General features: G+C 42.1%; 4 protein-coding genes across 5 annotated transcripts in view; 2 read left to right on the top strand and 2 right to left on the bottom strand.

The window, feature by feature from the left end:
• The window catches only part of LOC111651444 (ras-related protein Rab-37-like), a 12,921-nt gene extending 7,687 nt beyond the window's left edge, over positions 1-5,234 (bottom strand). The window contains exon 1 of the mRNA XM_023401387.2: positions 4,953-5,234. Coding sequence (XP_023257155.1) covers positions 4,953-5,108 — 156 coding nt within the window. The 5' untranslated portion in view covers positions 5,109-5,234. The remainder of the gene's footprint in view (positions 1-4,952) is intronic.
• A 1,015-nt stretch (positions 5,235-6,249) lies between these two features.
• LOC111651441 (uncharacterized) lies at positions 6,250-11,699 on the top strand. Its single transcript, XM_023401384.2, has 5 exons — positions 6,250-6,460; positions 7,142-7,248; positions 7,839-7,928; positions 8,049-8,210; positions 8,718-11,699. The coding sequence occupies exons 1-5, from the start codon at positions 6,379-6,381 to the stop codon at positions 8,928-8,930; spliced, it is 654 nt and encodes a 217-aa protein (XP_023257152.1). The 5' UTR covers positions 6,250-6,378; the 3' UTR covers positions 8,931-11,699.
• Positions 11,700-12,511: 812 nt separating this feature from the next.
• On the bottom strand, positions 12,512-15,207 carry mrpl27 (mitochondrial ribosomal protein L27). Its single transcript, XM_023401385.2, has 4 exons — positions 15,117-15,207; positions 13,962-14,090; positions 13,114-13,181; positions 12,512-13,027 (listed from the first exon to the last, which is right to left on the bottom strand). Exons 1-4 carry the CDS (start codon positions 15,154-15,156, stop codon positions 12,821-12,823), a joined length of 444 nt encoding a protein of 147 aa, XP_023257153.1. The 5' UTR covers positions 15,157-15,207; the 3' UTR covers positions 12,512-12,820.
• A 455-nt stretch (positions 15,208-15,662) lies between these two features.
• Positions 15,663-24,533, top strand: eme1 (essential meiotic structure-specific endonuclease 1). Of its 2 annotated transcripts, XM_023401383.2 has the most exons (10): positions 15,663-15,840; positions 16,337-17,081; positions 17,280-17,407; positions 18,128-18,217; positions 19,612-19,733; positions 20,093-20,231; positions 20,846-20,961; positions 21,067-21,256; positions 21,702-21,889; positions 22,050-24,533. In XM_023401383.2, the coding sequence occupies exons 2-9, from the start codon at positions 16,352-16,354 to the stop codon at positions 21,876-21,878; spliced, it is 1,692 nt and encodes a 563-aa protein (XP_023257151.1). In that variant the 5' UTR covers positions 15,663-15,840; positions 16,337-16,351; the 3' UTR covers positions 21,879-21,889; positions 22,050-24,533. The 2 variants fall into 2 exon arrangements, with proteins under 2 accessions (XP_023257151.1, XP_023257150.1); XM_023401382.2 differs by lacking the exon at positions 22,050-24,533 and having other exon boundaries at positions 21,702-22,029.
• The last annotated feature ends 1,757 nt before the right edge of the window (positions 24,534-26,290 follow it).

Consider the following 26,290-nt stretch of genomic DNA (forward strand, 5'->3'; position numbering starts at 1 on the left):
GGGGGGAATTAGAGCAGCTTTTCTCAACAGTTCCAGGTTTTACAGCTTCTCTTTGATCGGAGGGATTTTAGAGTCTCGTCTCAGCGCTGGAGGGAAATATACTGAGGATCCTGCCTCAGCAGCTCGTCCTCTGAATTTTCATATCAGCCTCTCTCAGGTAAAACTTCAATGACTCAGTCTGCTTATGAAATACACTGCTGAGAGAGCGAGAGAGAGACAGAGAGAGAGAGAGAGAGAGAGAGACAGAGAGAGAGAGAGAGAGAGACAGAGAGAGAGAGAGAGAGAGAGACAGACAGAGAGAGAGAGACAGACAGAAAGACAGAGACACAGAGAGAGAGAGACAGACAGAAAGACAGAGACAGAGAGAGAGAGAGAGGAGTCATTGAAGCAGCAGCTTAAAAACTCTCATGTTTGTTCAGCGATGAAAAGGTGAAGCAATAAAATGTTGAATGGTTTTGGAGCGTTGGAGCCGTGTGCAGAAAGTGTGTGTGTGTGTGTGTGTGTGTGTGTGTGTGTGTGTGTGTGTGGGGGGGGTCTCAGGGGGTTCAGACCGCTTCACTTGGATCCTATGAAGATTTCAAAATGATTATTTTTATCTTCATTTTATTTGAGAATATTTCTAGCCGGCAGTTATTGTTATTACACGTCACTGACAGATATCAGTGTCTAATGTTTACACATTACACTCACTGTGGCTTTCAAAATAAAGGCAAAAAAATGCTAGTTTCTATTACTTTAATTTTTAATTCTTAATTTAAAATTCAAATTTGTGCTTTAAGCAGATTAACGGAAACAGTTCCCTGTTTGATTATTATCTTTATTTTATTATGTGATATCTGTTTACATTTTACTTTGACGTGTTTCTATGTTTTATATTGAGAAGTGCTGAACAAATAAAGTCTTCTTCTTCTTCTTCTTCTTCTTATAATCTAGTTGGTTAATGATGTGCTCCTCGCCCTTGGTAAGATAATTAGATGGAAATGCTAACATTAGCAGCTGCGCTACAGCAGATATACACCATGTTTTATTCATCGGGGCCGTAACAACAGACACGATGAATCCCTGAAGGTGGAGTGAGTGATCAGGGAGCTGCACACTGAACGCAGCACGAACCACAAACCAGCAGCAACATCATGATTTCATCTGTGACTTAATGGAATCTGTTTCCTGTTTCCTGTTTACTGAGAGTGTGTAACATAACGCCAGCATGAGTGTGTGTGTGAGTGTGTGTGTGTGTGTGTGTGTGTGTAAAATGACATGCACAGTACACGTGATGATGATCTGAATGTATGTGTGGTTTGAGAGAGGGGGGGGGATATGATGCTGTTTCCATGGTAACAGAGGTTAGATGGGAAAGTCAGCCTGTCTCATAAAACCTCACTGGAGGCTGGAGGCAATTAGGTGAAAGTGCGGCAGATGTTTCGGGAACGAGACGTGGAGGACGTGTTGAAACAGATAACAAACAGATTGTTAAGAGTTTTTTCTTCTTCCTGTCTGAGCTCAGCGTTCACTGAGAAACATGGAGGCCATCGTGGTCGTAAACTGACTCCTGACGTCCCGCCGCCCCGAGAGGAGAGAAACCGTCACGTCTACCCTCCCGGGGAACAGGAAGCCCGTGACGCGGCTGGGATCTAACTCAGCCTGACGTCTCTCATATTGCCGCTAATTTACTGATGGACACGTGGCACAGCTGGGATCTGACCCCACAGAGCGGGAGCAGATCACTGCAGCTTCCTGTTCCAAGAGTCAGTCTGATGCATCACACAGACTCATGCAGGTCACATACTGATGGAAGGAAAATGAACAGGATTAGGTTAATGATCATATAGTCTATATATAATATGTCTAATGTGTAGCGAGGCTCTTAAACTTTATTTATAGTAGCACCTGTCAAAACACAGTCACAAAGTGCTTTACAAGACGAGATAAAATTCAGAACGAACAGTAGAAAATGAATAAAAACTAGTTTAAAATTGTTGGGGGGGGGGGGGACAATGAGGTTCAGTAAAAATGAGATCAGACAGTCAAACATAATGAAATGAATCAATAAAAAACAGGATGATGATAAAAAACCTGATGATAAAAACACTTGTATGTGTTATATGTGAAATATCTGAAGGCAAACCATTCCACATTTTCATTCTTCTGTGTGTGTGTGTGTGCTGTCTCTTATACACATCTGGGGGGCAATGAGGTTCAGTAAAAATGAGATCAGACAGTCAAACATAATGAAATGAATCAATAAAAAACAGGATGATGATAAAAAACCTGATGATAAAAACACTTGTATGTGTAATATCTGAAGGCAAACCATTCCACATTTTCATTCTTCTGTGTGTGTGTTTGTGTGTGTGTGTGTGTGTGTGTGTGTGTGTGTGTAAGATATTTAATGGTCTATCACAGTATAAATGCTCCATTGATTTCAATAGAGCTGTTGTTTGGAGCTTGATGTCAGATGCAGGAGAACGTTACAGAACCACAGAGTCATTTCAGCTCCATGTCCAACCACTGGAAAAAAACCACAGAGCACTTAAAGACTCTGTTTCGTTGTGTAATGACTAAAAAAGAAATTGCCCCCCCAGTAAAAGAGATAATGTAAAAGACAGAACCAAAAGAAAAGAAAAAAAGAAAGTAAAACTGGACGGACGTCGTTCACCTGAAAAGAACCGCTGTTCCTGATTTTTTAAAAGAACAGCTTGCGTTGTTAGAAATTTGCCCCTTTGCAAAGCACCTGCTCCCCTCATGACACACACACACACACACACACACACACACACACACACACACACACACACACACACACACACGTGTCTCCTTGGACCAATTAGCCTTCGGGTAAAAACTCAGTTCTCACTAAACTCGTGCTTAAATCACTGAGCAGCATCAGCAGTCGCCACGACGCTCTGATCATTATGTGTCAGTAATTCATCAACTCTTACGTTAAAGATACGTTAAAACGTAAAGGAATCAGAGTGTGCACTGATTCCCTCCAGCGACAGATGCTTAAATGGAAGTAGGACATGATGAACTAAAAGGCCAGATATGAAAACACAAGCTGTGACTGAGCTCCCTCACTCTGAACCTGAAGCTGCTCCTGCAGTCTGTAATAATAAAATGTGACATGCCTCCTTTCTCTTTGTTCCTCCCTCTGTAGACAGGTCAAAGGTCAGCACCGGAGGGAAGTCAGCGGACACAGAACCCCTTACTTGTTGGTGTGTGTGGACGCTAACGTAGCCTTAACGGCCGGACATAAGCTGCTTTTAACGAGTCATGGAACATTTATTAACTATAAATGTCACTGTAACTCATCACACAACATTTAGTTAAATTCAATTTGTGTTTGACACAGAGATTATTTAAATTGTTACGGCTAATGTGTTAGCAAACAGCTACTTATTTACAGAGACAGAGCGACGTCATCAGCTGGAGTGAACAGCTGCACCTGTAAACACCTGCTGACAGAACCTGTTTACGCCAGAAACTCCGACTCAGCGACGAGACACTCAGCTGATCAATGGTGGAAATATGATCAGTCAGTCAGTCAGTGACGTATCAAATTATAGAGCTCGCCCTGCTGATTGATGATTAGTAATGTAGTATTTTTACACTGTGGTACTGCTAATTAAGAAGTATTGTAAACTAACATGAAGTATATATATGTATATATGTCTGAGTTTGACTTTGTGACGCAAACATATATACTTAAAAAGTATCATAAAGTAACCTGAAGTAAATATATATATACAGTATATATGTACATGTACTTCAAATTACTTTACGATACTTTTTAAGTATATATGTTTGCGTCAGAAACCCGACTCAGTGACGAGGCACTCAGCTGATCAATGGTGGAGATATGATCAGTCAGTCAGTCAGTCAGTCAGTCATTTATATACGTATGTATATATATATATATATATATATATATACATATATACCCTACATCTGTGTATGGGTGGGGTACTGTATATCATGTGGGGGAATTCTGGGATATCATAATCGGGCATATATCGTCAAGCAGAGACGAGGGGCGGACTACAGAAGTCTGGTTAACGCACCACACCCCTGAGGTCGCGTCAGACTTCACACATTTCCTTCTGGAGCCTTTATACAGCTACTTTCACATATACGGATCTATTAACGCACCTGGAGCCAGAACGAGATGTGACCTGGAGTGCCCTCTGTGTAGGAGGCTCCTCACCACTCAGCTCCGACTGTTGTAAGTGGTGGTTAAATAGTTTTTGAAATCTTAATTACAAAGGAAGGGAGGCTCTGCCACTTTGGTGAGCATCACTGACTTTTAGAGCGAGTGGTTGTTGTTGCAGAGTGATGGTGAAATGTTTTGGATGCCAGATCAGCTGCACACGTCACTCCTCCTCCACGCAGCCTAATCTCTGCTGCTTCTGAAACCAGATCTGCCTGAACTGTAACTGGCTTTAAAAAGAAGCTAGAAACTGCTCTTTTCTCTCTATCTTTTAATCTTCCACTTTAATGACATATTATCTATTTTATAATCTGTGTTTTTAGCCTGTGATTTCTCTGAAGATGCTTCTTTTATTTCCTTTGAGCACATTGAATGACAGTGTGTGATAATGTGATTTACAAATAAATGTGCCTCCCCTTGTCTAATTGCTCATTTGAGAGCGGAAGTGGATTTATGTTTTACAGATGGAGGAGAGATGAGGACAGGTTTGGAAGAATTCAGTGTTTCAGTCTGACGCAGGAAACTCATCTCTGAAAGCAAGTAACGTGTGTTTTGGCCAAACGTGACGCGCAGCCTGGAGACGGACCAAGTGTCGGATCAGCACCACGGACAGCGCAGCGCCCGGTCCAGCACGGGGGCGGATACCCGGATACCCGGATACCCGGATACCCGGACTGGAGGAACCGGGGCTGGTTCGCAGCTGAGCATGAAGCAGTGTCGCAAAGTTTAAAATATATATTTTTCATACCTTGTGGACTAATTCCTCGTCATATGTCGGAGCTGGTGGGGTCTTCGCCTGGCTGTCGGTGGTCTCTCTGGATCCGAAGCCGCTGTCGGGCTGGATCTCCGGGTAAGCCGTGGTGTAGCACGCCGAGATCGGCTCCATGGACTCCATACGCTCCATGCTGTCGTCCTCTCCACTGCGCGCTTTTACTACCGAGGATCCTGGAGAGGAGAATAAAAAAATACCAAACCACCTCTCTCTCTCTCTCTCTCTCTCTCCCTCTCTCTCTCTCTCTCTCTCTCTCTCTCTCTCTCTCTCTCTCTCTCTCTCTCCTCCTCCTCCTCAGTAAGCCCCTCCTCTCCTCTGGAGTGAATCACGGTCTTCTTCCTACATCACTTAACATTTAAAAGGCATGTCGTGATCGTTCAACCGCGTCACGCCACACAACACAATAGACCGGGGGTGGGGGAGGTGAGGATGATGATGGGAGCAGGCGGAGGATGAGGACTAAGATGAGCGACCATTCACAGGAAGGAGAGGATGAGGAGTTCAGAATGACGTGTGGATGGGAGGCCGAGCAGGTGATGAAAGGAGGAGGTGAAGAGGAAAGAGGGAAGATGCTGCATTAAAGTACTGACCTGTGTCACTGAGAGAGTCTGCAGACTTTCTACATTTCTCTCAGTTACTCAGAGACCAACCAAACTTTTAGAAATCAAACTTACACCTGTCTCTGCTAATAATCTGCACTCACACAAGATGAATATATACGACATGTCAGTCACTGTGTTTATCTGAGTGGAAGGGACAAAATTTGCAGCATATTTAGTTTATTAAGAACTAAACAAGTTGAATCAAACTGTTGTGTGGTCTGTTTTGATTTTTGAACAATGACAGCATCATGTGCTGGACGCACTGACCTCGACACAAGCTGACCGTGTCCCGAAACAAAGATTCAAACTCAGGAAGTTTAATAATAATAATAATAATAATAATAATAATAATAATCATCATCATCATCTTCATTTTAAAGTATTTAAAACTGCTGTATTGGTTAAAAAAATCTCAGTGCCTCTCCAGTCCAAGTATGAATCTCTTATTTCCATTTAATGCTCCGCCACAACTGACCACACCCCCTCGCTCTTTTTATTTATTTCAAATCATCTCTCATTAATCAATATTCACTTTTTTAAAAAAAAAAGTCTGAGGTCACTTTCAACAACTTCCACTAGAGTCTGCACAAGACTCAGCTGAGCAGAGCTTGTGTCCCAGGTTGAGATTTCCTTCCTCTGGGGGGGTCGAGGTGAGTTATTTCTGCTGGAGTCTCAACCACTCTCCCAACATGTGTGTTAATATTTACCTGCTGGATAATCCTGGAGCCGTGCGGCTCTGTGTCGGCTGTTCTCCTCCAGCTGGAGTAGAAAGGAGTGATGTGGTTTTAAGTTGGTGATGAATGTCTGACTGCCGAGAGGAAACGACTCTGAGGGAGATTCCTGCGATGGCACCAGAGTTACTGACTGTCATCGTGGCTTCAGGTAGGTGCAGCACTTTTTAATTACTCACAATTCATCTTACTTATACGTATATGCTCATCTATCTTGTGCTAAACTGGTGGAAAGTGAGGAAAAACATAAAAATGTTTGTGCTTATTTGAGTTTGCTGACACATTTTACAGCATCAGAAAGAGTATAAGGCAGATGTGTAGATAGATATCCACTGAAGAAACAGTGTATTTACTAAAACAACTTCTGTATGTACAGTCTGATGATGCATCAGTCCAGTCTTAATGGTTAATGTGTTGGTACACTATTAAATGGAGCTGTTTTTGATGATTGCTCATAAACTGAAAATAGTTTTATTCTTTAAGACTTGAGGCCTCAAATGAAACTAAAATAAGTGTCACCAAAATAGTCTGTGACCAAAGTGGCTTGAATTTTATATCTGAATGTTAAATATACTGACTTACATCTTGATGCATTTTATCTACAAACAACAAATATATAAATGGACATTTTACATCAGTTTAAGATGAAATAAAACATTTTCCAGCCACTAATTTGTTGGTGACAGATCGTTAATATGCAACTTTAAACTACAGTTAATTTCCTCTCCTTTCATTATACTTGAATCTCACTAGTTCACCCACCTTTATGTTGTTCTATAACGTGTAGTTTCTTCTTCTGTGGCAGTAACTGTGCAGTTTCTCTGCGTCTCAGTGTCCTGTGTGGCGTTTTGTTTGGTGATCCTCATGCTGGTGGTCGTCCTGTACAGGAAGGATCCTCTCTGCTGCAGATTCAGACCCTACACAACAGAGCACTACTCAGTAAGAACCACTAAACCTACTGTAGTTTTCATCCCCCCCTTATATCACACTCTACTCTTTTTAACTTTCACAGCAAATCTAAGGAGTTTACAAAAGTAAAGATCATAAACAACAACAACAACAAAAGAAGGAGCAGACCCAGAAGCATTTCAGTGGTGCCACTAGATGTCCCACTGGAGCATCTCAGACCAAAACAAACACTTCGTCAGCCATGACTCCGCCTCCTAATATTTAACGGGATATTTGTTCTGTTATCTCGCGATAACAGAACAAATATCCCGTTATCATGAGAAAACAAAGGTCCGTTATCTCAAGGTAACGGAACTTCGAGATAACAAGATAATTATTCCATTATCTCGAGATACTGGAATAAGGCTCACAAGAAAAACAACGTAAAACGAGATAAAATATTTTCGGGAATATGGCCTCTCTCAGCTTCCGTACAGCAGAGTTGGTTTAATAGTTTATTTTTCTTTCACCTATTACACTGTTGAGCTATTTTAACACCATCAGTTGCTGCACGTGTTTAATTTAAACAAACTGAGATGGACTGAAACTTTGTGGTGCTCTCTCTCTCTCTCTCTCCCGAGGATGAACCTCCTCATTACCGCAGCAGACTCGCTCTGATGGGCGGCGATGAGCTCCGCGGGGCCGCGAACCAGGGAGCCGCCGGGCGGCAGGTGAGAAGAACCAGGATGAGAACCGCTGTGAACGTGTGAAATGTGTCTCGTGCAGCTGTTTCAAATGTCTTATCAGATTATTAGTTTATATGTGTGTGTGTGTGTGTGTGTGTGATCGAGGCTCCTGGAGGGGTGTTTGTCATTGGGAAGCCGAATGATTACCACATGGAGGGGCCGCTGCCGAGGCTGCCGTCGTACGAGAGCGTCCGTAAGAAGGACAGGCAGAGGCGGATCCACTGTCTGATCGCACAGCGCTTCGGCCTCAGCGGCTGCCACGATGAGGTGAGCGGCTGCTGAATGTTGAATGTGTTTGATGAAGTTGTATTTATTTATTTGTGTGTGTGTGACGCTGGAAACCACCGGTTACAACCACCTGAACAGTTGCGTCAGTCCCATCCACACTTCGACGCCACGTGATCGATGACGTTGATAGGTAGCTATGTAGCGAGATGATAACCACATTCTTAGTCTGATCTCTCACTGATCGATCGTTTCGCCAAAAGGCAGAAACATTCGTCATGTCGGACCCATCTGAACTGCTCCTGATTCAGGGGAAACAGGCGAACCGACCCTAACCCCGGCCAGATCATTAGTCTTCAAGCCAAAGCTGAGATAAACCTCATGGCAATCATTAAGCTTGTTTTCTTTCTCCAGTTTTGAAAGCTCCTCCAGCTGAATAGTACCTCCACATGACTAATAAACTGTTCTTTGTGTCTAAGATTGCGGGGGGGGGCCCTCCCCTTTAGATCCTTCGTTATGTCACATTTCCTTCTTCACATCCCATTTTAGCCTCCACCAACATATGAAGAAACCCTCCACCAGCCCCTTGATATTTCATCTGTAAGTCTGCAGTCTCCGGATGTTCGCCCGTCAACCCGCCCCCAGGATGAGTCCTCGAGCTTCAGCGAAGACACACACAACCTCCGTCAACCATCCACAGCGCTCCGAGGCCCGGCTTCCTCCCACTGCCCGGCACAGAGCTCCAGGTTTCTGTCTCTCTAATGGCCCCCGGAGCTCTTTGCCAAGACTCGGCATAAGGAAGGGGGCTACTGTTGTCAGAGCCAAGAGAGTGACGCCATCAGGGCCAAGAAAAGCGTTTCAGGGAAGGGAACGCTTGTTCTTTGAGTCAGAGCTGTTGATAGATCTTTGTGATTATTCTCAGAGGTATTCTCATGATAATGACTCTGACTCGAGCTGTACACTCCCCGAGGGCCAGAATAACTTATCTGTGATTGTCCGTGCGATTTCTAACCCTTTCCGAGAATGGTGCAAGGGGAGGACGTTTTTAAAGGTTCGACAAATGATGGATCAGGATGTTTTTCTACTTAGATTTTTTATTAAATGTCTTTGAATGTAACAGTTTTTATGTAACTACCAATTAAATCCCCAATTGAAATAACATTTAGACCGACATGGGATGCTACAGCTCTCCAGTGAAACCCAGAATAATCAAATGCTTTTAGGATTAATAATTCCTCACAGTGACAAACACTTATAGAACCTCTATACAAAGGCCCGGTGAAACCAGAACTAAACTGTGCTTCAGAAACTATTGATGATTCAATATTTCTGCCTTTAGTTAAATTTAGTGAACACCATTTCCTCAAAAAACGCCAAAAACTCTTTTAAACAAAACTGTTAAAATCATGAAGATTTCACTTTCTAATCGCAAGTGACGTGGTGGATGCAGATTAGTCTTAAAATATAAAAAGTAATCCCAGGAACATACTTCACTTTCTGACGATGGCAGAAATGTTAAATGAGAGTTTGCACTGAGCTACAGAAGCTAGCCGCGAACTTGGATTTCATTCATCATTAAAGTCAGTAGCACATCATCTTGGAACCATGAATATCTGTATAAATATTTTGTGCCAATCGACCCAGTAGACGATGAAGTATTTCATCAGTCATCAGTCATTACAGTTAATCCTCTGGAGACCATGAAAATCTGTTCCAAACTTCATATCAATCTAACCGATGATTGTTGAGATATTTAACTAAGAAAACACAAGAGGAAAAGCCGGGGATCATTAAAGTCAGTAGGATTCATCATCTGGGAACCAAGAATACCTGTTAAACATTTCCTGCCAGTCCGTCCAATAGATGTTGAGATATTTCATTAAATTCATTGTACTTCATCCTCTGGGCACCATGACGATCTGTCCCGAATTTCACGTTAATCCGTCCAACGATTGTTGAGATATTGAACTAAAAAAACACAAAAGGAAAAGTCGGGGATCATTAAAGTCAGTAGGATTCATCGTCTGGGAACCATGAATGCCTGTTGAACATTTCATGCCAGTCCATCCACCAGTTGTAGAGATATTTGGACTGACACACTGACAAACACACTGAATATTTTAAAACCAAATGTCTTACACAAGTTTCTACATAATTTCAAAAACAGCAAAAGTTTTGTCGATGAAGATATTCGTACATCCAAATGTCTTACACACTGAATTTTATCTTGGATGCAGGTGCGTTTGAAAGTGTCGCCTCAGTCTTGATCATCCTAATGTTTCCGTCTCTCTAGACCTTCGTCAATGATTGAAAGACACTCCCGCAGGGGAATAATTGTCGCACACCTGGGCACACAAGATGGGTGGGGCACTGTGTATTTAAGATCATGGTTGTAAGAACTGTTCTTAAAGACCTTTTGACGTAGGTCTGGAGAGACCGAAACACTTGGATGATCAGCAAGTCGTGATGCTGGAGCAGTGTACGGAAAATTCTTTTTTCAAGACTGAAGAAAAACATTAAAGTAAAAATATTAGTCGTACTGGGTTAATTAAAAATCTTAAGGTAATCCGTCTAAGAGGCGTATTTGGCAAAATCAGGTTTTGCTTAAAGTGTAACCGCCCCGCCCTTATACTTTACCAATGACTGTTACTTTGAGTTTGAGAGGGAAAGTTCAACAGTTCACGGTTACTGTTTAACTCAGATCAAACACTAACCACAGAAAACACAAACCCAACACAAAGTACTGTGAACTGTGAAAATTGTACTTTGCTGTTTGTGCATCCATCAAGGATGACCTGCGCTGATACTGGCCTGGACTGAGAGGCAAGAATGCAGATCTCTCACAACAGCCAGCGGCTATTCAATAACTTCACGGCTCATTTGTTCTTCATAAAAAGGAAAGACACGGACACTTCCAAACGCTTACACCCGTGGTTTATGGAAATTCCTGAGTTTATCCCCGGTACGTTATCCGATCTGGCAGTGGAGTGCGAACAGCAATTCACCCTCCAACATCTTTGAATTATAAATTATAATGCTGTGTTCTGCAAACTCCTCACATCCATCACTACTTCTGCTTCATGACGGCGTTCCAACTCCCAAACAGTGTACCAGGCGTTACCCACACTCCCTCTGCATACCTCTGAAATACATCTTCTCCCATTTATCTCTGTATCTTTGCTGACGGCTTTTTCAAAGTAATGCTGACAAAATATCTCACCGATAAGCTTGTACCATTCACTACAAATGTTATAGAGGGAAGATACCACAGCCTGAGTGGAGGAAGACCTGTAATCTTCTAAGATTAACTTTTAACAATCATAAACTTGTTTTCCAAATGTACTTTTATCTGTAAAACCAATTTATGAAGAAATAAACCTGCAATTGAATGCAGTTTGGACACTAATCAAGCTGAGCAGCACATAATGTAGCAGTGATTGTGCGACATCTTGTGGTGTGTCTTGTTATTGCACTTTTTCAACAGTACAGATAAAGTGTTTTATTTTTCCTGTAAAGCATTGTGACATTCAACACTTGTGACTAAATGATTAACAATTACAGTTAAAGTTAAAAAACACACACTTTGTGATAAATTATATTATCACAATCCAAAATAAAAATCTGCATAAACAGGACTGAGGTGGTGCTCATCTAGGACAAACTCATACTTACCTGATGTAAGCGGCGCCATCTTGTGTCCAGATTGGGCTACTGCACTTTTTTTTTTAAAAACAGCAGACATGAAAATACTTTTCTTTTTGTAAAGACAAAATACTTTTTTTTTTAGAATGACTGGGGCCTTTGTTGCATCTCTTTCCCCTTATTTTCGGTCAAATGTCACTAATAAAGGCAGCAAATGAAGAAGAAGAAGAAGAAAACCACTTTTTTCCTGTAAATCCAAATGATCAAGAAAATGATATAAACAATATGTTAATGTAAAAAAATAACCATGTATCTCCAAATTTAGTGATTTGGAATTTTTCAGCTTTACTGGGATTTAATTTATAATACATTTTTAAGGATTAAAGATTTAATTTATGAGGAGTTCGTTTACTGGATGAGAATTTCTCATACTTCTTAAACCAAATAAAACATTTACAAACCAGTTGGATTATCTGAAAAAACATTGTCAAAGAGCAGAAAACAGATCTGCTCTTTCTAAAACTTTTCAAAACATCAAGTTTTCTGACTGTGACGTGTCCAATTTGGACCCGAACCTGATAGAAATTGGGGTAAAATCCGGTGGAGCACATGATTTAAAGTGATCTGGTGATGTCTTGTTTTTTGTATAGTTAGTAACTATGGGAGAAAAAATACTATAATAGTGATGCCAGAGACAGACAATCTGTAAAAGTCACACTGGAAATGTTTTTCCTGTGTGTATTTTATTCAGTGGAGTTTCGACCAAATCAACTGTAAATGCAAAGTGTGACAGTGTCTCATGAGCAGCCGAGGACCGAGTCATTCAGAATGACAGCTGACCTCACGGACCGGCTCCGTCTAAAGGTCAAATCACCTCAGTCAAAGACAGAAGCCCGAGCTGCTGAAGTCCTCCAGGGTGCTTGTGATGTTTGATCCTGACCGCCACAGGAATACAACAACAACAACAACAACAAAAAAAAGGATGAGGTTCCAGTTCAGTCCAGTCCGTCTCAGACCATGTCCATCAGTTTGAACTTGCCCTCCTGTTTGAGCGGCACGATGTTGATGAAAGTCTTGTAGAGCACGGCTCCTTGCGGCAGTCTGGGGATGATCCGTGACGACTTCCGGCTGCGCGGCGGTGGGATGAAGACCTCCTTGGTGAACCTGACGTAGCCGTCCTCCAGAGCAAAGAGATTCCTGTTGGTTCCCAGCCCCACCTGGAGGAGAGGAGGTGCGAGACGTGAAGGTGTACCCTTCGGTCTGAATCAGGTTCACACTGTTGATGCAGGGTGTGTCTACTCACATGAGCTCCTGGGTGATACCTCATCACCCTCTGCGTCGCAAGGATGTTCCCGGCATGGACGAAGTTCCCTGGAGAACAGATGGGAAGAGACGATGAGATCAACATCATAGACTGTAAATAAAGATGGACGTCGCCTCTGTAACGTCACCCATAGGTTTCTGAAGAGCGGGTTTGAAGCTCAAAATGAGCTGCTTCACTGTCACCATCTTGGCAGTGTCTGACTCCGCCCCTGGTCATGTTGTTGGTTCATGAATCAGCCCTGGAGGTTTTTAACACTGTTTCACACACTTTTAGCAGAAATTAATTAAACTTTACATGAATTATTCTTTTATATTTTAACTGATTTCCATTCCTTTCAGCATGCAATGGAAAATCAATATATAAATGACTAAATGAATCAATTAATATTATTGCCACAAGTCTAGTTGACATCACATAGAGTGCCACCAGGATGCAAATGATCAGAGTGCATGAATTCATCAGAATCATTCAGCTTCTACAGCTCCCAGCTGCATTTCATGAAAGTTTTATTCCATTTCTAATAACTGAGTTGACGAGGAAGTTAATCTGAAAAATTTCTGCCGAGTTGAAATAATATGATGAACTTCTCTCGCTGGCAATAAGGTGGTTTTACTGTTCCAAACCATGAATTTCTCATTACAGAGATGTGTCTCCTGTGACCCTGTTTTATATGCATGTGCATCAGCTCTTCTATTAATATTGTGACATTATCCATAACCAAAGTTAGAGGGCGGAGAGAAACGCTACGCCTACACCAACGCCTCAAAGAGAAGAAGACAAATAACAGGGCACTGAGACGCTGTCACTTTGAACAAAGTAGGAATTACCATCCTGTTTCTTGAAGCCGTATCTCCGACCCGGGTCTTTTTTCCCAACGTTCTTGCAGCTGCCACCGGACTTCTTCGACGCAAACCTCACAGAGTCCAGCAGAAAGGACTGACCGGGCGCCAGCAGACCTGAACCCAGCAGCACGAAGAAGTTCATGTGAAATCACAGAAACATCCAGTTGACTCAAACATACTGTAAACAATGACATCACACCAAACTCCATTAGAAATCTGACTTAGAGTGAATTTCTCAGTAAAAACACCCACGCCTTTTATGGGTTGTTGTTTGCAACAACAAACAGGATTAATTAGCAGCGGTGTGTATTTGACAGCAATTATCGGAATCTCAATGTTGTCAAGTGCAATATCCAAATCAGAGGAGACGCAGTTTTCTTGATAAAGGTGAATGTGTCACAACAGACCAACAACACAATCACATCATCATTTTTATTAATTTTATTTCAGTTTAAATGAAATTCAAAGAATTTCCAACTGAAATCGCGACTCATATCACAATATCTGCCACAATGTAAAATAAAAATATATATTTTTCCCATATCATTCAGCCCTAGATTGAACTGAAGAGTAATTCAGACGAAATCCCTCTATAACACTGTTGACTAGAGCAGAACCCTGTCTGTCATAATTTACTTTAATTTTAATCTGTAAAATGAGTCCCAGAAATAGGGGATGGTAGAAACCATAAAAAGATCAGATGTTCTTTTCCTCTGGAGAAATATTGTGATGCACATGCAGTCCACTGTGAAACTCGGTGTTTAATATCAGACATACAGCATTAATCATGCTCATATTGACACCTAATGGGCTGGTCGTGACATTACAAGCACTCAGATTTGGAAAGGACCGATCTTGATATTGAAATTGAATGGGATAAAACAGGCTGCAGACTTTAAGGTGATGCCGTAGCTCAGCTTAATACTTTTTGTTGTGAGATCCACGAGCTATTCGCCTTATTTTGGCTTGTTAAGACAAGAACTCGACACGTTAACGACATTTTAACGTCGCGTAAAGACAAAATGCCTGAGACGTTATTTACGCAAATCACGTCAAATATGGTGAGAAGCAATAAAACTATTTCGCACAATTTGTAAATTCATCAACAGCGTGTAAAGTACTAAGATGAACACTTCATACCTGCTCGAGGTTTCAGCATCAAGGACACTAGCGCCGCCATCTTGAACGATAGTACTGACGTCAAACTCCGCGCGACACATCCGGTTGTATTTGCTGCGTTCAAATTCCCCAAGAAAGATGGTAGACCGAACCACTTTACTGAAAATATGGTCCGAATATCTTCAGAAGTTACATCTAGGTAATCTTAATCAGGGGAGGAGCCAGACATTATAAAAACATTCGGGGATTTTTCCCCCCCATTCACAGCAGCTACATGCTGTTTACTGTATCAAGCCATTTGTACATCATTTGAGAAAAACATGAAAGTTGCCCAGGAAAAGAAATCATGGCTAAACCTGCATCATATTTTGAATCTAATTGTTCTCTGACTCCATCATTCTGAAACCACGACACAACAGATTTTGACAATGAGTCATTTTCACCCCTGTCCCATAAAAAGAGGCAAAGATTGTCTGATGTGACTATTTTGAATTTACATGATAGTTGGGGGAATGAATTTGCGTGAATCCGGTGTCCCATTTACGTGAATGCAACACAACTTTGCAACCCGGGTAAAATCAAATGTGCCTTCACGTAACACAACAACAGGATGGCTAAAACTCTCCGCGGTGTTTGTCCGTCGAAATAAATAAATACCAACTACAACTACATGCTAATGCTAGTAGCTAATACTTACTTAAGCTAACCTCCTTCTTAACTGAACGTCTGTACGCAAGATTTCAAAGTGAGTGAAACTATTTCCAGCTAATCTAACGTCTGCTGTGTATCTTTGTATTTGACGGTTCCTGTTCAGTGTTAGTTAATGGTTCGGTTTCTCTGGAGTAGATGGAGCTCGGTCTGCAGCCTCGTACTGTGCGTGTTTCACCCATTGCTTTTTAAGGGAACAATTAAAAAAAGTTGATTATTTATTATCAGCAAGCTTCAGTAGAGTTCTGCAGAGCTGGGCGTGCACTAATTATACCAGCCACAATTTCACTGAATAACCTGCTGCTTGGTGGATTATCTCCACGCCGAATTTACCATAACACCTGTACTATGTTATTGCTGTAGGTTATGATATGTTAGGTAATGTATATACTGGCTGACACACTAATAAATCTCAGATTGGCAGATTTCTGGCTGATGCCTGGTTTGGTTTTTGCCGCCAAAAGAAAAAGGCAGTTTTGCTTCTTGCAAGTTGATGATCCTGTGATAATTCTTGTCTCATGTCTCATATACAGCAACCTTGGCTTCACATGAACATGGGCAGCTACAGTGACTCCACCAGCGACCTAGACGAGGAGTTGCCTGTGTTTGACTTCCTGAGCCAAACCTCAAAGCGACTCGCAGAGAAACCAGACTTGGTCGACCTGGATGCAGACGCAGCCGTCTCCTCCTCGGTGAAGGGTACTGCGGGAACATGTACGGGAAGGACTGATGTAATGATGATCAGCAGCGATTCTGATGACGGTGCACCGTATGTCCCTCTGGCGCAGAGACTCAAACAGAGACGAGACAATGTGATTAGTGCCTCCTCCGCCATCACTAATGGGAAAGATGCTGCGCCGCATTCGCCATCCAATCTGGACGGTTTACAGCCCTCCTGCCAGAATGGGATTCCAGAGTCAGAGCCCCCGCTCAGCTGCCATCGGATGAGGACAGTGAGCCGTGGGGCCTCAGTTGGCCCAGAGGAGGTGGCGGCTCTCCCTCAGCGATGGCTGCCTCCACAGCCTTTCTCCAGTGTAGAGAGCAGTGACACTTTCCCTGCCAAGAGGAAACCTGCCAAGCGGACGATGGAGGAGATCCAGGCCTCCAGGGAAGAGGCTCTGAGGAGAAGGCAGGCCAGGGAGCGACAGCAGAGGGACAAGGAGGTGCTCAGGCTGGAACAAGAGAGACAGAAAGCAGAGAGGAAAGCTCTGGCAGAGGCTGCCAAGGCCCTGAGGCCGGATGAGTGTATCAAACACATGGTGGTGGCTGTAGACCCAGGTAAAGGAAAATATTTAATAACACTTGGCAACGTGCACAAGTGGATAACAACATGCGAGACTCTAGATTTATTGGAGATAATTTTAGACTTCAAATAAAGCAAGTGTGTGTATTATCTTCATGCTTTGAAGGCATCATTTAAGCTATGAAATGGGTTTATCCTGGACATTATTGTGGTAACTGTGTTTGTGTTTGCAGCTCTCTTACAGCTGGAAGGAGGCGGGACTCTGCTGGCGTCGGTGCAGGCTCTGGGCTGCAGCTGTGCAATAGAGAAACAACCACTTCCACGCAGTGTCAGCTGGATGAGGAGGGCTCCCTGTGCACAGGTGATAACACACACACACACACACACTCACACACACACACACACACACACACACTTGGTCCTTGCGTGTGTGACGTTGGACCCATATTCACACACTAGCAGCTGAAAACGAGTCTCGAATTGTTACAGTTATGGTTATTCATGTTCGCCTTGTTGTGCGTGTTAATTTACTGAGAGCTTGTGACACTTGAGCGACTCTGGAGGAGCTGTAGTGATAAATGTAGAAGGATGAAATGCCTCAACACGAGCAGTTAGAGGAACAGGTTTGTGACAGGGCTGCTCGATTATGGCAAAAATCATAATCACGATTATTTTGGCTCACCTTTAGAGCCTCACATGGCCAAACACCCCAACACACTGCTGACCGTCTCCTCCCTTATACAACAAACGGTGCTCTTCCCTTTTCCCTGGCTATCCCTCGAACCTGCCATAATTTTGATTCAGACAGGCTTGTGGTCAGTGTGTCTGAATACGATTTTATTATTTATTTTTATCCGTGAAAGGTGCTAAATAAATAAACTTTTACTTACGTGAAATATAACATCCAGTAATGTCACATTTGTTGTGATATCTGTCTGTAATTAATGAAAAAGAGGTTGAGAAAAAGAAGCGGTTTTATAATGATCATTAATTCAGTAATAAATAAATAATAGATAAAATATCACTTTTCTTGATAATCATAAAGTGAGTGTTGCTCTCTCTCCTGTTCCCTGTGTCTCAGTCAGATGATGTCGTGTCTGTACCAGAGGCTCATGTTGTGATGCAGATGACGGTCGATGACTTCATCACTTTGATCCACAGCTACATTCAGGTGGGTGGAGCCACAGCTGCTGCTGCTGCTCGTGGTCACACTGTCACTACAACATCAGCAGGAGGTCAGCAGTGACTGACCTGCTGCTTTATAATCACACTTCATTGATCCCAGTGAGGAAACATGTAGATGTAGATATAGATATATACTTTATTTTATTTTGTAATAACAGTAGAGTGGAGATGAGAACAGAGCAGATGGAGGAATATTGAATGTAACACATGTGGTGGTGGTGGTCTGTCACACACGTTATTTTCTAATTATTTCCAAGTGCTCTTCAAAAAAAAACAATGTAATTTGGTTGTAATTATAATTATAGGTAAAATAGAGAAAGTGTTCAATTAGAACATGCTATTAAGTGTTATTACAGTTGGATTACATTAGACTGTACAAGTGTTCCCCATTAACTGGAGTGTGTAAAAACAGGAAATGTTCTAGGGAATTATTTAGAAGTGATGTACCCGTCACATCATCGAGGATCTGTCAGAGTTACAGTTACTGTCGTTCTACCACAGCAGGAAACACAAAGATCATTCTGCAAGAAAAAGACTAAGTTTAGAAATTGATCAGTTTAATAAGGACTGATGAAGCCTGATACTGACCCTTTGACATTGTGTTAGATATAAAGATTTAAAGCTCCATGTTTCTTCTTCTTCTGTGTTTTATTTGAAGTGTTGATCCATCAGAAGATATAAAAACCATCTCAGTGTAGTTTTACATCTCCTCTCTCAGGCTTCTCTCTGGAGCTCTAGTAACAACAGGTCGGTGAGCCAATCAGAAGAGAGGAGGCTCTGAGCCTCTCTTCTGATTGGCTTACTGTTTTCTGAGTGATCCAATAAAAATACAGCACATTTCAAGTAAAAACACTCAGAGAAACCAAATCCTGCAAGGTTTGGATGGTGGGTCCAGGTGGGCGGGGCTTGGTGACTGCTTTGTTGTGACATCACAAAGTTCCAGAAGTCCTGACGGCTGGTTTTAAGGCTCAGTTTCTGAATACAGGCTGTGTGCATTTCTCTGTGGACTGAGGCTTTGATACTTTCACAGTATTAATATAGAAGCTAGAGCTGATCTATAATCACACTACACATGGACACACACCTTTACACTGGAGGAAGATTTAAGATTTAAGATGTATATAAAGATTTAATTCTCCCATCCTGCATTTTATACGTCACAGAGCACGACAGGATGTTGACTGCTCATCTTTTAATTTGTCTCCCATTTGTACAAATCACATGTACAAAATTACAATATATAATAAAAATCAGAGGAAGATTAAAGCCTTTATGTATTTTTTGGCAATAGAAGACAGTCCAGGCTGAAACGTAATCTTGAAATGTGTTTTGTTGACAGCAGGTTTATATATTAATACTTATGACTGTAATCTCCCTCAGGAAGAGAGGCACGACAGGTCAGACTCTGGTCCCACGCTGACGTCCTGGATGCAGCAGCAGCAGAACCATCACCCTGGGAAGGTTCTCAGCCTGGTGGTCATCGACATGGAGAAATACTTCAGGTGGAGGGGGGGGTCTGAGATTAGACCAGTCAGACACTGGGGGCAGCGATAACCTGCAGTCAGCTGGTTTGAAGTGCTCTGAAGATGGGAAACGCTGCCCTGAAGGTGGACTGACTGATTGGGTCTAGAAGTGTCTCACAGTCTGAATAAGTACAACAGTGTGAAGTAATAGCACTCAATGAAAAACAACACAGAATGGCACTAAGCCGACCTAAACGCATCACACATCACTGTCAGCAGAGTCTGGCAGAACTCAGCTGGAAACCGACTGAAGAAAATGTGTGAAGAAGAGAGATGGAGCGAAGACCAGAGGTCCTGAGAGTTAACGACTAAGAGATAATAAACTTTCTTTTCCTCAGATCGCAGAAGTCACAAAGCCAGAAGAGGTTTCGAGAGGCCGTCGCCAATGAGGAGCGGGGAGGAGGAAAAGCGAGGAAGAGGAGGAAGAACGGTGGAGCCGAGGCGCTGCCTGAAGTGTCACGAGTTGAAGTAGAAGAGGTGGGGTGGTCGGTGGAGGAAGAACTTTCATAATTAGAGAAAGAAAAAGAAAATGAGAGAACTTTTCTCTGTGATATAGAATACCTTCATTTATCTGAAATTCCAGTAATTTACCCACGACTAGTGATGTATCCATTAAAACTCCTTAATATATTATAATCCATTTAATTACATTAATTTAATTTATAACTTCAAAGGATCTTAGTTTTTAAAATAAAGAGAAAATTCAGGCTGTTTAAGGAGTATTTGCTCCCATTAAAAAAAAAACCCTTAAACAGTGAAGAACAACTAATGTATTATAATCTATTATTTTATCCATAATTTGGAATAATTAAGCCCTAGGTCAATTTGCAGCTTAATTGAAGATGGTACAAAGTAAGAGATACCTGTAATTTTATTTCTAACAAGAATAACACAACCACCAGAACACACCTTAAACTGATAACAAATGGATTAGTCAAACATTTCAAATTAATGTGTGAACTGAGCTCTTAATTTGTTAATTAAGGGCTTTTAAAAAGTACGGCTTGTGTTTTCAGAGTAAAAGGATGAATTAAGGATATTTTATTGTTTTATATTGATTCACATTTGTCTGTTGTCCAATTACCCATCAGGCAGTGGTGCATCTCCAGCTACACACGGGGGTCTCGGTCCGCTTCTTGACGACCTGGAAGGACTTTTCAGATCACATCACCATGACAACCAAAGCGATTGCAGAGGCGCCTTTCAAGTGAGTGAGCTCAGTTCTTCCCTCTTTACAAAACACTGTCACTCAGATCAAACAATAATGTGTGTGTGTGTGTGTGTGTGTGTGTGTGTGTGTGTGTGTTTTCAGGCGGGAGAGGGAACAGACGGGCTTCTCCTTCTACCTGGAGAGTGAGTGGGCGGGGGGGCAGCGGGTGGATAAAGCCGGTAAGGGTCTGCTGCAGGTGTGGAAGAGACAGATCCAGCAGTTCAACAGAGTCAGTCCAGATATGGCGTCGGCCATCCTGGCAGCGTACCCGTCCCCTCAGCTGCTCAGGAAGGTAACGTCACCTCTGACACGTTGACCATACCTGACTCCCCCTCCGTCGTTAAATCCTGATGATGATGATGATGATGATGATGATGATGATGATGATGATGAGTCATAAGATGAAGAATCTCCTTATTAGTGAAACCTCTGCTAAAGTAGAACGTCACAGGATGCTCCACGTTCTTCATTTCAAAGCCTTTGATGTTTGATGTTAAAATTACAACTGTATTCTCTAAATTTCAGATTTTTTTTCCTCTATATGGCCTTAATACTTAGACTTATAAATACATCCCTATAGTTAACACATATTTATCACCTGGTATCTGGTATGAGATCAGGGTGTTAAGTGCAGCACAAGACAAATGACTCCTTCATGGAGCTTTAAAGATCAAAACAACAGAGACACATCTGCAGATTAATTAGAAAAGTTATTTTCTTTTTTCCTCTGTCTGCAGGCGTACAGTCTGTGCAAGTCCGACCGCGAGAAGACGTCGCTGCTGTCTGACCTCCTGATCCGCAGAGGAGAGGGCGTGACCTCCACCACTCGCCGGGTCGGTCCAGAACTTTCCAAACGCCTCTTCCTCCTGATGAACGCCTGCGATCCCGAGCAGACGCTGGACACCACCGTCTAAACTGAGAAACGGTCAGTTATTGGTTGTTTCCGATCTATGATCTTTGACGTGGCAGTTCGTGTTTACGACATTGAATTCAATGATATGTTCCTGGGATTCTGTTTTTAAAATGTTTTTATATATTAAAGTTTTATTAAAACATAATTTTCGATCCGCCCATCACTTATCCAGGCACCAACCTCTGACGCTGAAACATTAAGCCGACACTGAAGTGACAAAACCTGCAGTTCCTCCAATGACCACTAGAGTCTGGCTCCAACAGTGAGTCAATCCCCATAGACTCCCATGTTCAATTGTTTTTACAACTTTACAGCAGATATAAACATGTATGGGAGTTAGGGGCGGAGTCAGACACTGCCAAGATGGCGACGGCTTAGCAGCTCACTCTGAGCTTCAGAAACCTGTGGGTCACAGAGGCAACGTCCATCTTTATTAACAGTCTGTGCACTAATCCCTATACAGTTGGATACAAGTGTCTAACTCAGGGCTCAAATTTCTGTGTTTGAATGTTTGAAATGTTTTATTTACAAATGCTAATGCTGCTAGCTCAACATAGCCTACATGATTTGTTGAATCTCTACCACTGAGTTGGGAAGAGCAAAGTTAGCATGGGAGCCATATTTAATAATGAAGGTTTGAAGTGGAGTCTTGCAGTTTATTTTTCATTTTCAGTCCTTTTCAGCGTCTTTCACAGCAGCTTGATCTCTGTGGCTCACCTCTAATCTGGTTTAATTAAGCATTATATGTTCAGCGCAGCACCTCAGCCCTTGTGTTTTCACTGCTGTCCAATTGAATTACATGAGCTTTCTGTGTCATTGGGCGCTCCCGTGTCTTCATCGCCACTGTGTGTGTTGGGCCTTGTTACGCCCGGCCCCTGTTTGTGTTTTCATGGCGTGTAGTGGCAAAGAAAAAAACGCCGCCATGAATCTGCTCCACTTCACTTTGCATTGCCCACGGCTCATTTCCACTGCATTAGCAAAAATGGAACCTGACCAAGAAGTGATGAGAGCCTGGAACAGAGGAAGAGAGGGGAAAAAAGAGACGAATGGGTAACGAGCTGTTAAATGGGCTTAAGAGATGAGCAACATGCCTCACTCCAGGTCCTGCATGCAGAGAGACACACAGAGGTTCAACAGTGCACGGTGACAGAGGAGGTTCACGGGGAGGAAGAGACTGGAACAAGAACTGAAACGATTAGAAGACGAGTTTTTTCACACTGAAAAATACCCAGCTGTTTAGTCGCATCACAGACCCTCAGTATTGTAGCGGTCTTGAACGCACATTAGTTGAAGTTTCTTCCCAGTGAGGATTTAGTTTTACACTGTGCAAAGCAGAAACAATAGAGATGAAAAGTAAATCTAATTAGAGCCATTCTAAACATGTACTGGAAGCATTTCTAATGTGAAAAGAATAAAGAAATAAAACTTATTTTGCACTGATGGAATTATCACAACATAATGATAGTGTTTATTTTGTGGAGGACTTCTTATTGTTTTCGGGTTGTTGTCATGAACGCGATATCTCAGTAATACTTTGGATGAACTTCTTCAAATTTGGGCGCAAACATTCACTTTGACTCAAGGATGAACTGATTAGACTTTGGTGGTCAAAGGTCAAGGTCACTGTGATCTTGCAAAATGCGTTTTTGGCGATAACTCACAAATTCATTCTCTAATTATGACGCAGTTTAACTCAAATGTCTCAAGGGATAAAATTAATTGATAACATGTTATATGCAAAAGGTCAAAGGTCAACTTCACTGTGACATCATAATGTTCTGCAAAAACACTTCTGGTCATTATTCAACACTGTAACTCAGGAAGGAGAGACTGTGTCCATGTTTCCTGGCACGTGACTGGTCGGTGGAGGAACCAACCACGAGGAGGTGATTTTCACTTTTAGCTTCCAACTCAGCTGTTATGGTTTACTGTCAGTGAACAACCTCAGATAAACCTCAGCACTGACTGGCAGGCAGACGAAGAAACTAAGTTGAAGTTTGGGATATTTGTTGTTATGTATAATTAAAAACAAACAGGTTCAACAGATCACATTTGAAATATGGGCCCCACAGTACCACCACAAATCATTTCCAAATTAAGACTGATTGCATGAACCTCAGTTCTGACCTGGGTCGTCAGCGGAGTCTGGAACATACCACCAATAACAGAAGATGCAGTAGAGGTCATTGTAGATGCTTATTTGACACAAGGATTATTTGTGGAAACTGGTGTTTCAGCGTGAAGGACACTGCAGGAAGTCAACAATGGTGTCCAAGAAGAAAACGGACTGGCACCAAACTGCAAGAATAAACTTTGCCAAAGAACATGAAGAAGAAGCCGGATGAATGTTGGCAACAAATTCTTTGGTCAGATGAAACCAAAATAAACTCGTTTGGATCAGATGGGGCCCAGCATGTTCGGTGTGGACCTGGCCAGAACCTCCACAGTGTCTGCCCAGTGCCGACCATGAAGCAGGAGGTGGGAGTTTGCTGATAAAGAACTATGAACGTGAGTTTGCACCAAAATATGAAATGAAAAAATGACTCCCGAGAAGTCTGAAGAAGTTTTGGCCACAGGAGGAAGTTTCCAACATGGCGATGATGACAAACACACTTTGAAAATCAGATGCAAAAATCTGACAAAATAAAAGAATTGAATCTCACTGCTGAAGGCTGTACTGACTTTTGTTGTAGTTTTCCTTAAATATGGACTTTTTATTATAGTTTAATAGGTAAAACATTTCTCTATTTTCTAATTAATAGTCGTCGTTCTTCTTTCTCTGGGTGAAATTGAATGAAATGGACTGAATTGAACCTTTAAAGGGAAGTTAAAGTGATTCTAATCAATTACACATCTGGTTAGTTAGCCGGTGTCGCATTTGTGCATCCAGTTATATAACATTACTTCCTTGTGGACGTTCGTCTTACTTTGTAGTTTGCCAAGATGTGTATGTTGGTGTGATGTCAGCTACAGTAGCAGGAGAGTTGTGAGTGTTGCTGTCTTCAGCTGGTCTCATCCTGTCTGCATGTTAGCTTAGCAGCAGCAACTATAGCAACAGTTATCTGTCTTGCTGTTTGTTCTATATCAGGCCTGAAGGGTCTTTAAGTAAAAAAACACACGTTTGCCAGCACAGGAGATTGTTTGGTTGGATGCATAATTTGAAATGCTGTGCCAGGTAACGTTACCTTCCTTGTTAGCCTAGGTGCTAACCTGGAAAAACAATCTAAAAAACTAACTGTTGCTAGTTTTTATTCTGTTGTGTTTGTTTGTGTGCATGTCCGTTTTGTATTATACAGTTTAAGTATCCATAAGACGGATTCCAACATCGTGTCGTCGCCTTGGCAATGCGCCCATGAATTTGGGGGTGGAGCTTCTGAAGGGAGGGGTGTGTTTGTTTTGCTGTTGTGTTATATATCAATACAGTTCTCCAGAATCACTTACTCCATCTTTAAGGACCCCTCACAGTCGTCTCACCTGCCTCAGAGGACCGTGCACTTTAACACTGGTCGTCGGCCAGTAGCTTTTTTACCCATCATAGCTTTTAGTCCTTGTAGTCATGCAGGAGGAGCCCTACTCGGTCTGCAGATACCCTGAGTTCGCGTCACACAGCTCGGCAATTACAGTGAAAGATACATGGCTTCGCTCTACCTCCGGACAGGCCTCCGGTTCCCTTCATTTCTTGTTTGCTTTGAGGTGGGGGAGACTTCAAGGATGCTAGTGGGAAGGAGCAAAAACAAGAAAAGGGGTTGTGCAGGGTGAAAAATAAGAGACGTGTGTAAATATCTCATCCATGGCAAAGTTATTTCCCTCTGGCCCCTCCCTCTCTTTGACCTCCACTCGAAAGGAAAGAGGGTTTCATCTTTGGCATGCAGAAATATGAAGAGCGATGCTTCAGAGCAGCCCATCACTCTGTTTTTTTTTCTTCTAGATATCCACTTGAAGATTCTGTTTGATGCACATGACAACCTGTGAATGTGGCATTTATGTATGGCAACCCCACACTTAGTGATAAAACTGCACTTAGAGGATTTTAAAAGGTGCCATTTGAACCATACACAGGGCAAAAGTGCTGCACTGTCATATGCTATCGTAGCTTTTTCCTCCCACCGAGAAAACAGGCTTGTAAAGGGATATTTTCATCAAATCAACATAGCATTTACAGAATATGAGGGTTATAGACTGTTTACACTTACCTGAAACTGATACCACCACACGCATCGTTTCTGAGCAGAGCTGTATTAAATCATCTGGGGGCCACGGGGCAAAAATTATCTCTGGTCCCCCTCTGATACAATTAAAATGTTCTTAAGCACAAATAAGACAAATTCAGTTCTCGAAACCACTGGAAATTAGATGATTTTAACTTATTGAGAACATGCTTTTCATTTAAAATCTGAATACAAACAGGATTTC

Source organism: Seriola lalandi, unplaced genomic scaffold (genome assembly GCF_002814215.2).
Source record: "Seriola lalandi dorsalis isolate HSWRI2012SDOR001 ecotype SW California unplaced genomic scaffold, Sedor1 jcf7180002053637, whole genome shotgun sequence".
NCBI lineage: Eukaryota > Metazoa > Chordata > Actinopteri > Carangiformes > Carangidae > Seriola > Seriola lalandi.